The sequence below is a fragment of the Tasmannia lanceolata genome, unplaced genomic scaffold (assembly GCF_043159265.1).
Source record: "Tasmannia lanceolata isolate RefF3 unplaced genomic scaffold, GAP_Taslan_0.1 ptg000015l, whole genome shotgun sequence".
NCBI lineage: Eukaryota > Viridiplantae > Streptophyta > Magnoliopsida > Canellales > Winteraceae > Tasmannia > Tasmannia lanceolata.
Genome location: NW_027518692.1, coordinates 28,805,082 through 28,817,385, shown reverse-complemented (window position 1 = coordinate 28,817,385; position 12,304 = coordinate 28,805,082). Strand labels below are relative to the sequence as shown.

The 12,304-nt window shown below is 40.8% G+C and overlaps 1 protein-coding gene and 1 long non-coding RNA gene across 2 annotated transcripts; one reads left to right on the top strand and one right to left on the bottom strand.

Annotated features, from left to right (window-relative positions):
• The first annotated feature begins 6,918 nt into the window (after positions 1 to 6,918).
• LOC143846876 (uncharacterized) lies at positions 6,919 to 8,446 on the top strand. Its single transcript, XR_013234875.1, has 2 exons — positions 6,919 to 7,704; positions 7,783 to 8,446. It is a non-coding gene; the product is annotated as an uncharacterized LOC143846876 (long non-coding RNA).
• A 1,549-nt stretch (positions 8,447 to 9,995) lies between these two features.
• Positions 9,996 to 10,604, bottom strand: LOC143891917 (pathogen-associated molecular patterns-induced protein A70-like). The gene has a single exon (XM_077396411.1). It carries the CDS (start codon positions 10,602 to 10,604, stop codon positions 9,996 to 9,998), a length of 609 nt encoding a protein of 202 aa, XP_077252526.1.
• Positions 10,605 to 12,304: the final 1,700 nt, after the last annotated feature.

Below are 12,304 nucleotides of genomic sequence, written 5' to 3'. Positions count from 1 at the left end.
TTTTAACCAAGAATACAGATTTTGGGCTGCATGGTCCTTGTAGTTAGGTAGGCCATACAAACATGGGTAAACTTGGACGATGGAAAACATGAAACTTGGACATGAACAAGCTTAGACATGAAAAGTATGAAATTTTATGGAATTTTGAAAAAAACGGGTCCCTTTTTTTAAAAAAGAAAGGGGCGGCCCAGTGCACAAGGCTCCCACCATTGTGGGTTCTAGGGAGGGCTAGATGTACACAGCCTTACCCCTGCTTTTGCAGAGAGGCTGTTTTCGTGACTCGAACCCGTGACCACCAGGTCACAATGGAGCAACCTTACTGTTGTGCCAAGGCTCGCCCTCTTATTAAATGAAATTTTTTTATCAGAGTTCTGTGGACCCCGATCCTGAGAGGACGAGTGCCGAGGGACGCGAGATCCCACCCACAATCCTCTAAGATCTCCACAATGGAAGAGAGAGCTCTGCCAAGGAACTCTCGAAACAGGTGCCACCCTCACAGCATAGCATGAGTGGCGATACAAAACGAATGAGATACATCCTGATCCGGAGCCAGGGCTCGAAACCAAGATATATCTGAAAATAACTCAGAGTCGCCATCCATGGATGCGCCATGGAACCAAAACAAATGCTCTGTTTGCAATGGATAACCAGAGATACAAAAGGTCCGTGCCTGATGACGAATGGAGAAGGTCCGAAGAGCGCCCCCAATTCACCCGAGTGCGAACACTTGGTCTCTTATGCCATTTATTATTAACCTCGAAGAGTTTTGGGCAAAAATCATGTGAAATGGGAACAATCCTCAGAAGTCGTCTACCTAAGCATGCATTTCCTGAGGATAAAGATAATAAACACCCATAAAATAAAATGAAAGATGTGCCACCTAAATATTGCTAGGTTATGAGTGACATACCTAACTGGTGTCTAAGTTCTGGTGGACGAACACATGCATGCTACAACTACAGGTATAAGGTCTGCACAAGAAAGTAAGAAAACACAACAAAGTATAAAATATACAATATAACACGACAAATCCTAATACTCTAAACGATTTAGCCCGAGTCTTCGGATGGTCTGATGTTCATCCAAAGAAGCCTACGTATCCCCGCCTCCACGAGAATCAAGGCAACGTAGTTCTTCGCGCCTATTCTAAGCTAGGATGCCTAAGACACCTAGACCTCTATCTTAGACTCGATCTAAAAGACCGGACTAGTTATTAAAGCTTCTTGAACGATTATTTAAATTCCAGTGAATTGTAGATTTTAGGACACCCTATATGCCCTAACTAAATGTTAGTTAGCCCTAAGCTAATGCAGGTGGTTCCTACAACCTATGTGTAACTAGGCTGTGCGTCCTAAGGAAAACAATGGGATCACTAACGCATCTTAGACCTAGTCATCAGTCGGCGATGTGAATCGCCAACTAACCGGACGGAGGCGCTCCTAGCTAGGACAAACTCCTAACTCTAACACAAACACACAACAAGCACACAACAAAAGACAAACTCCTAACTCTAACACAAACACACAACAAGCACACAACAAAAGACAAACTCCTAACTCTAAAACCCTCTATCTAGGACAAAACTCCTAACTCTAAAACCCTCTATCTAGGACAAAACTCTTAACTCTAGAGAAAGATTTTTGTTAAAAACAAGGTTTTAAAGTTGAAGGGTTAAAACATTTTATTTACAAAAAAGTTTGGCTGGACTTGGGATGTAAATCCCAAGCTGCACTACGTACCTCGTGAAAGAGGATCAAGCCAACGTAGTTCGAAACGAACTCTCAAACTACGCTTCTAAAAGAAACACTCACACTTCAGATTTTTTAAGGTTTTTTATATTTCCAAATATTTTTGATATTTTTAAAGTTTTCAAATGTTTTTGAGTTTTAAATTTCTAATGTTTTTTAGATTTTAAAGCTTTTCCAATGCTCTGGACCTTAAAATATTTTCTATCTTAAAGGGAACACGCAAGTAATACCACAAACTAGGGCAAAGCCCTAAAGCAAAAGGGGAAACCCCGAATAAGCAACTAGCGTCTCAAAGAGACAAACCACAACAAGAAAGATAGTGCCCCAAGAATAGAGAAAACAATCTAAGATCCCAAGCAGGGAAAGCTCTATATGACTGAGTTAGTCTCTAATGGAAAAACTCCTAACTAATAACACTAGGGAGGGAGAACAAATGAGTCAGAGACTCTCTAATAACACTACCGAGTCAAAGACTTTCTCTAAAAGAGGAGGCCACTCTAACATGAGGCTAGGTAAGCCTCCTAAAGGGGAAACTCTCTACATGAGACAAGGCTTGTCTCCGAGACACAAATGACGTAAAAAGGAATAAGAGACCCTGTGCATATTTGGCAAAGGTAAAACACTCAGCCGGGCCGGACAGCTACCTAGCCCTAGGGTGCAACAAATGTGCAACCCAATACCCATAAGGGTAGGGGTATGCTGCCAAGCCGAGTAGGGTGTTCTCCCAAAACCAAACGACGCACAAAGAGGATGTTTAGCAAGAGAATGAGACTGGGCAAGTCTCCTATATACAAAGAGGGGTATGCTACTTGGACTGAGCAAGTCTCCTAAGGATGGGCTTGGGCTAGCGCCTTCATCGCCCAATCGACAAAGTGTTCCCAAAATCGTGAGAATCCCAAAACTCGAAAATGATCCCGAGGAACGTGTGGAAAGTAGAACCCGAAGAAGGGAGTACCCTTAGACCCTATAAGTAAGAAATGACCTGGGGAAGATGGAATCCCTAACCTTGTGAAGATCGTAAGACATGAGAAGCGACAAGAGAAAAAAGAATGACCCTAAAAGGAAGGAACCCCCAACCCTGCGGAGGCCCTAGGACAGAAAACCAGACAAGAAGGGGAGGGGTTGGCTTAAGAAGCATTCCGTCATAGGGACCACGAGATAAAGTACCCCAAAAGTTGATGGAATCTCGAGACTCGAAGATGATCCATAGGAACGTGCAAATAATAATCTCGGAGAATTGAATCCAGTTGCGAAACGCGGAGAGGGTCCCGAAATCCTCTAAGAAACCAAGAGCCTGAGAAGATCACCCGAACTTTACGTAGATCTTGGGTGTCGAGGTGAGATTCAAAGGTTTCCCACACATTTAAAGCACCCTCACCCAAGGCGGTTAAACCAACACAAAGCAGGAACTCACGAATAAATCCTATCACTTCAACCCTGAAGTATACACATTATTAATGGGTCATGATGAAATGGGACCTAGAAGGCAGTTGGAAAGAATTTCATAAATGGAAAAGCCTATTCGCACCAGCCAAGACACTCAAATTTTGCACAAGCATCAAAATCTAGTAGTGTTAACACCGACATTCAACATCTGATATCGACATTACTTTGTACCATTGTTCAGTACTTTAGGACAGTAGAGGGTTAATCACAAACATGGAATTTTGCACTAGGCAGTCTTGCACTCAACAACTATGGCCAAAGTAAATGGGTGCTGACATGTATACTGGTCATCATTTCCTAAGAATCATTTGGAAAGGGTTCGGTTCATGAGTGAAGTCAAGGTATTCACACCATACAGTTCATGAGTTTTGATCATCACCCAAAGACAAAGATCAACTGGAAGCTAAGATGATCGACATGCCTATGAATTATGGTAATATAGGTAATTGTCTAAGATAGCAACTGAAATGCATCTCCTGGAATTCAACAAAAATGCAAGGAACTATCAAAGGACAAGCTGGGTAATACCAATTAGAAGATACTAAATGACAATAAGCATGAATGACATCGATTAGAAGCTTTGGATACATCTGAATTACGATGCAAGATAATCTAAAATGCAAGTCATATATTGGAACTAGAAGCAGAAAAAGAAGATGAGATCAGTAAGTCCTTTCCTGCAACTCCGTGAAGTCAGTCTTACAAATGAATAGGAGACAGGGAAGAGACATCATGATCTTATGCAATCATCAAGATCGGGTGAAGCTACTGTCCATTGCTTAATGAGACGCATTTACATAGGGGCCTCATTGTTCTAATGATTACCCGAAACTCATTTGGTTCCTCATTACTCGAATGTTTGTGAGGGGCAAACTAAGCTCACGCAATCAATAAAACATGACAACCTTGAAATTGAATCATAAAGGGGACAAGAGGAAGGAAGTCCCTGCTATTTCAAGAATTCCGCCCATGGGGATTCTCCCAGGAATTTGCAAAAATCCAACATTTAAAGCCACTAATCATGAAAGAAATACACATACAGCTCACTGGATTATCGAACCCATTAGCAATCACAAGTCTGCTAACCACTAGCAATGAGATGTTTATGATATAACAAGGAAGATAAAAGATTCATAAAAGACAATTATAAAAATTGGAGCACAAATCCATAAAAGCTATATGTGAATGTAAATCATGACAGCAAAACATTTGGAGTTTTTGCACCATAACACAAAGTTGAAAATCAGATGAAGGTGCCATGTCAGAACACACAAGCGTGATTAGTAACTAGGGAATCATAAATCAAGTTAAAAAAAATCAAAATATCAGTGAAGAAGAATCGGCCATTACTAATTCACTACAGGAAGAGAGACACTGAGAAGAATTTGTATACCTGTAGTTTTCAGCTTGGAGTGTCTAGGATCCACGAGATCGCAGCCGGGTCAGATGGATGCCATTGGAGGTACAAGTGATGGCAATCTAGCACGACGATTCGCCGGAGTTCATGATAATGATGGAAATTGCCAGAAAATGGAAATGATGGTGGTACTTGGAGGTTGAAGACGAGGAAAGAAACTCGCTGGAGATCAGACGTGATGGGGTTTGAGGTGAAAATAGAAAGGGGTTTTCGAGGTTGGGATCTTGCCCAAAGAAACAAGGTTACGGCTAGGAATTTGGGGTTGAGGCAATGGGTGGATCTAAGCTTTAAAATGATGGTGGATTGATGGAGGTAGGGGTAAAGAGGTTTGATGATGGGGTTTGCACAGGTGGTGATTGTGATGGATGTTGGTGGTTGGGTTTAGGTGAAATGAGAGAAATGGCAGAGGAGAATGCAGAGAAGGGTTTGATCGGATTCCGGCAAAGTTGCCGGAATCAATGGAGATGGTGATGGGTCCAAATGTGAGAAAATCGAAGTGGGTTTAATGGATTTTGAAGTGAGTGGAAATAAAAAATGGGTTTGGGTCGGTGGCTGTGGTGCGGCTGATGGTGTTAGGGTGGTAGCAGAGGTGGCTGAGGGTGGAGGAGATGGGGTCGTGAAAAAATAAAATGGGTTCAAGGGATAGGGATGATCGCTGCTGCGATGGTTTTGCCGGATTCCGGCAAACCCACCGGAGAAGATGGGGTTGGATCGAAAGGGGTTTGAGGATGGGGTTGATGAGGCCGGATTCCGGTGAGACAACCACCGGAGAAGATGGGTAAAGAGAATCGGATTCCTCTTCTTCTCTCTGCTTTTCCCCGACGAGAATGGGTTTCTCCTCCCTTCTCTCTACTGTGATTTTTTTTTAAAATGGAGAAGAGGGGTGGGGTTTCTGAGATGGGGAAGCGATGGTGGTCGATGGGGGGCGGAATGGTCGGAGAAGATGGATCGGCCGGCCGGAGATGATGGAGATGATGGGAGTTCTTCCCTCTCTTCCTTGCGGCTGCAGAAATCGAGCCTCCTCCCCAAACCCTAACTCGTTGGGATTTTTATAAATGGAAATGTCAAAATTCTAACCCCCTCCTAGTTCTATGGACAGCCCCCATTATACTACTTCACACCACTCTGCTCATAGAGAGATGCTATTAGAACTACAATATTTTGATATTCGCACACTTTGCCTGGATAATCTACCCTCCCTTTATATAAGAAATGAAACATTCAAGCCCATTTTCCCTTCGGGACAGCCACCTTTTAGCAGTGTATATGAAACCCAAATTTGTAAGAGAGTGGTTCTGGTAAGAAAGGGGCCACTATAAAAATGAAATGCTTTCCCAACTCCTTTTCTACTAACAGATTCCCTCCATGTAGTAGGTGGTGGGCCCACGAAAATGAGAAGCACTGAAGAACAAGAGCTGGTCCACCATTCACTACTCCTTATTATTATCCATGCATGGCCGAATAGATGCCAGCTCCTTCAATAGTTTAGAACTTCACAAGGGAAACCAATACCGACACTTGACACTACCATGCTTCAATGATGCACCACCCTTTTCTTTACTTAACACTTGCGACCTTACATACATGTTTCGATTAACACACTCACTCGCCCTGACTATTTCCATCAATTTTTCTGAGATTATCCAAAACTTTACTTGGAATCCTAAACTACTCTAGCGCATAGATTGGGACTCTAGATCACTACCCTGGTAGGGTTTATTAAAACCGAGCCGATTAGGGTATGGTCAAAATGGGGTGTCTACAAGTTCCTTTATTTTCTACCGAAAAAATACAAGTGTTAGACTACAAAATCTCTATAGTCAGGTGTTAGGAAGGGGATATGAACAAGGGGTGAACTTGGACAATGGAATCATGGTCCCTTTTCTTAAATTAAAACATTTCAATAGAGTTCCTTTATTTTCTACCAAAAAATACATATCTTGGGCTGCAACGATGTGCGTTTGTCCTCCAAGAATTGCATTCTTTTGTTGCCTGTACCCACAATCCAACTTGATTTCACCCACCCAAACTAGCCCTAAGTTTCTATCTATGATTGCATTTTCCTCTTGTTAAAGTTGCAGGTTCTCCTTGTTGTGTTCTCTTTCTTGGTTTTGTTTGGTCATGGCTTTTGTTCATATTTTTTCTTAGAAATGCTAGATATGGTTTGAAATTGGTACGTTTATCACTTGGGATGTTGTTTATTAGATTTTCTACTCAAGGATTTTGATAGATTACTGGTATTAATTTTTTCTTTTATTTCCGGTTCTGATAGGCATGAACTAAATTGCTGTCATATTTTATGATTTCCTTATGAAACATGGCCAGGCCAACAATTCAACACAGATAAAATTCTTTGGGAGTATTCTAATTGTACATCCATATTCTTGGTTGGCTAAAATTTGTGTACACCCTCATGTTTGTGGGGGATATGTTTGCTTTGGATTGGCCCGAGAATGTTTGTGAGGTCACAGAAAATTGAGGCATTGGCTTCGGAAGTAAATAACATTCTTTGTTCTAAGACAATCAAATGAGGGATTAGTTCCAAGTTTAAACTAATGTAGTTGATCCTGAATTTATATTAACCTTAATGTGACGGATAGAGTTCGATTAAAGATGCTAGATGTATAGTCTATGCAAGTGGTGTGAAACATTAATGCACACGGTTTTCAGCTATGTTATATACATAGTATTAATTATCCTTCAAAATGTACCATTCAAAAACAAAAAACCTTCAAAGTGCATGATGCCCCTTGTTATAAATGCAGACCAATGCAGACCTTTGTTACCACTTGGAGGGCCATGGATGATGGGTTTGGCAGACCAAAATCAGGATAGGGGAATTAGCTACAACATGCATGTATATGCACACATTTTTCAACTAAAGTTCACACATGTAGGGTAGCTAAACTCTGACATACAATGTGCTACATTGGATGGTGGGTCAAAGCCAAGAGAAATGGCTTTGACTTTTAGTTCCTATTTTACTCTATTCACTCTTTTCTAGCAGAAATCTTCACTCCTTATCTCCGGGGTATCTGTTCTTTTTTTAATCTATTCAAGCTTGGAGAGGGTGGATTTGGGCTTGTTTACAAGGTAATTTTTCATCTTATAATCCACATATTATTATTGCATCATGAATTTTGGTTGACAATATATAGGGAAAACTAGCAGATTGCCAACAAATAGTAATGAAGAGGCTTTCTAAGGTAATTCCCAACAGGGCCCAAACAAGTTCATGAAGGGGCCCAAGCAATACACGAATCTTGTTTGGCTTCTTAGTTGGTGTATACAGAGGGAAGCGCCGATGTTGATCTATGAGTACATGCAGAACTGAAGTCTCGATCCATAATTTTTGGTTTAGCCCTAAGTCTTTCATAGTTTCACTTTAACGGAATTGCATTCCTTATATATCTCTTTCTAGATTGTGTGCAAATAAAGGGTTTTGCATAATCATTATCAGAGTTTTTTCTAAGAGACTTGTGAGACATGATGTTTGGGTTAATTGCATGATATCAGCATGATTGGAGTGGTTAAAATTGTGGGCTCTATCATGAAGATGAAATAGCACATAAACTACACATCATATGATCCAAACCATTCCAATTAGACTTGAAGTGCAAGTGTGCTGTAAAATCTCTTATTGTATGAGCTTCCCTCAACTATTATGGGCCATTGTCCGAGCCTCTGAGGTAAGTAGGTAACTCAAGCATTATATGCTCGAGAAAGAGAGCCCGTGAAGAGCATTGGGTGCCAGGTAGACCCAGGTTCTATTAGGAATTTTTTCATGTAAGCCGAAGAAAGAAATTGAATAAGATTGTGTTTTTTTCTCCTTCCACACAGCTTTATTTCGTCTGCCTTGGTTGGTTGGAATTTGATTTGGATAATGTTTTAATGACCGCCTGCCTTTTCATTCATCTTTTTTGGGTTTTCTTTTGAGAAGGTTTGCATGTTTTCGGAAAAAAAAAATGATAAATACCAAATTGTGTTGTAAATGCCTTAGTGTTGCACGTGCACTTTTACTAGTAATACAAAAGGATAAAGAGACTGTTGCTATTGAAGAGATGATGTATCATAAAATATTTGTAGTGATAGTCACAGTTGTCTTGAAAGAAGCAAAAATAATAACTCTTTAATGGAGAAAGAAAGATATGATAGCTGGATAGATTTTGAATTTTGAAAAAGAAAAGAGACTGCGCCATTGCTTTTGGGATTAATTTTCAAAATATGTTACTTTTATAACCTTACCTTCCAGAAAAATCGGGTTTCGGTTTGGTTTGGGTTGGGTACGGTTGTTCCATGCCTCAGCCCTAACCCAACCCAACCAGAAATTACCTCGGGTTCACTTTTCCCAACCCCAACCGCAACCCCAACCCGACCCCGACCAAAGAGAGTGGCAACCCAACCCAACCCGGGAAAAAAGTCGGGTTCGGGTTGAGCCCGCCCGAGTTGCACCCCTAATCGGAGGTCAACGTCTATCAACCCCAACTCGTTCTTCGGGCTTCTGGTTATGCCACATCATCACACATGTAATTATTACATGAGAGACATCCAAGGAATGAATGGTATGCAACCAAACATGGTCTGGAATGCCAGATCCAAACCAAATTTCGACGAAACATCATTGAATTCAAACTGAATCGGGTAAAAATCTTGGTCGCTTGCATTCATTATACACCGAGTTCCAGTAAAAATCTTGGTCACTCGAACGTTAGGTAATAGCTTGTACACCGAGCTCCAGCGTCTCACAACTAAAGGCTAATGTTGACTGGGTATCTTCATCACCTCCATTTCCTGACAGAGTGAGTGACAGAGATACGCTTCCGTACACAGCCACAGACTACACGATAGAGATGGTTATACACAACAACTTAGTGTATAGTCTTCCACAATTCTCTAGATTCAGAGACCATTTCCTCCGCTAAAAGAAATACATATGTATAAACACCACACCACTACACCAGGACCAATCATTTCTGCAACAATGGGGAAAATGATATTCGCAGCCCCTTTTTTTCTGATAATGTTACTATTCCAGACTTTGTTAATCATTCAAAGGTTCGTTTTTGGGAATTTTAACAGCCTGTGATAGTTAATTACAGATGTCTAATGAAGATGAGAGTGTGGATATAAATTCACACAATTATGACAGGAGAAATCACATATTACAGAGAGAAAAAAAGGGCAGATAATTAGAAAACTAGAGATTAGGTGGGTCTTATATCATGCAAGAAAATTACAGAAAAAAAGAACAAAGAAAAAGATAATTCCACCCTCTAAAACAAACCCAGAAATCCCCTTAAAATGCAGCAAAACCCCCAAAACACCGAACCCTATTTAAAAACTCCCCCAAACATAAACACACACACAAAAACCCATCAAAACCCTCACTTTCCTCTGTTAAGCATCTCCTTATACCTGATAATCGAATCAAGCCTCTGCAATTTAAGGTGCTGCTTAAATCTATTAATAAAATCATCAGCCTTAGCATCCACCTCCTCATCATCACCGAAAGTCTTCCTTTCCCTCGTAGTCTTCGGTCTCTCCACAATCTCTTCTCTCTCAAAATGCCCAAACACCGATTTCGCACTCGCCGATTTCTTCATCTTCTCCCGCAACTTCACCGGCCTTTCTCCGGCCGTCGGATGTGTGTCCGACACACTCCTCCCAAAATGCGGGTCGGCCTCCTCTACTAGGGTTTCCGAATTTTCTAGGGATTGGAGATTTTCTACGGTTTGGTGGGTAGAAGGGTTTTCGAGTAACGTGGTAATGGGGGGGATTTCTTCAGTTTTTTGACGGTAGAGATTGAAGGATTTCAGCCTTTCTAAGACAGAACCCGCACGTGTGAGTTGGGATTTGTTCTCTGGGTTCTCTTGTTTTTTGGATGAGAAAGCTATTAGGGTTCCGATTACTATGTTGATTAGGATGAAGAGAACTGTGGGGTTGAAAAAACTATACATGGAGAACCAGATTGAAGGAAAGATTTTTTCAAGCATTTTTTCCGGATCTTGTTTTTTTTTCTGATGAGAGATTGTGAGGGTTATGGGGGAGATAAAGAAGATTCTAAGCTTCTGGTTGGAGGTGAGAGAGATGATGGGGGTGAGTAATCTATGTTGCTGGATTTTCTTCTTCTTTTCTAATTTTTGGATTTTGTGTCGTGATACACGTGCTTGGTAGAAACGGACAAGAGAAGGACAGGTGCGTGGGTGAGTATTAATGGAAGGATTTTCGTCGAAACCATTTATTTAAGGGGACTCATAAATTCACTCCTTAGAATACATTTATTTAAAGGGTAGTGATAAATTCGCCCCTTTTAAAGAAGAATACACCCCTATGTAGAGGGGTGCAACTTGGGCGAGCTCAACCCGAAAAAAAAAGTCGGGTTGGGTTGAGTTCAGGTCGGGTTTGGGTTGGGTTTTCTCAACCCGGGTTGAGTTCGAGTTCGGGGTGACGGCTTGGGCAACCTGACTCGAGTGAAGCTCGACATTTTTAATAATATTTTTTTATGCTTTAAACCTTGGGTTGGGTCAGATCGGGATGAACTCAGGTTGGGTTGGCAAAAAGGGTTCCTCAGGTCGGGTCGGGTCAGGTCGAACCTCGTTTGGTTGGAACTAGGGTCGGGTTGTTTCGGGTTCGGATAAAGGATTGCTCGGGTCGGGTTGGCCTCAACCCAACCAAGCACCCCTACTGGCTTTAACAAAAATACGGGGGGTGTGTTCTTCATTTAAGGGGGTGACTTTATCACTGCCCTTATTTATTGGTCTACATACTAGGCATGGTTTAAAATTTCGACCGAAACCGAAATTTTTCGAAATTCAATTTTTTGCCATTTACCAAATTTTGGACCGAAATTTCGATGACATTATTTATTAAAAAAAAAGTGTTACAAAATTTTGATCCTAAATTTTGGAATTTGGGTCTAGAATTTGGAACCAAATTACCAAATTTCGGACCGAAATTTAGGCGAAATCCAAAATTTCGGTTGTTGGTGGGGTCCGAAACGGTTACTGAAACCGAAATTTTAAACCATGATACTAGGTAGGGTTGTTGGGTCGTCTCTGTAGCAAAGTTTTAAATTTTGGTTTCGGTACCTATTTCGGACCCCACCGAAATCCGAAAATTCGGTCTGAAATTTGGGACTGAAATTACGAAATTTCGGACTGGGTCTGAATTTCAGAAATTTCAGCCGAAATTTGGTATTTCCCAAAATATCAAATTTTGGTTTCGGTCCCACCGAAATCTGAAAATTTGGTCGAAATTTAAAACCATGCTCTTTAGAAGGGTTAAAAATTTTGTGCGGTGCAAAATGAACGGTTCAGAAAAGTTATGCACTAGTACTATTTTCGAAATTAATTCAAGGGGATTGATATCCACAATACTGTATTTTGATAATGGCACCACTAACTTTGTTTTAAACTTTAAGGCTACTAATTTGGCAGTACTATGTTTTTATAATTACACTAACTCATCTCATCTTTTCTTTTTTAATCTTTAATTGGCTTCAGGAAATAGTAATAACGTCTGACGGTTGTTTAGATAAAAAACACAAGCCAGTGCAATTATCAAAATATGGTAGTGCCATTATCCTTTAGATGTTTGATATCAGCAATACAATATTTTGATAATGGCACTATTGACTTTATTATACACTTTTTAAATTAGTGGTTTTCTTCAGGGGACTGATATCAGCAATGCC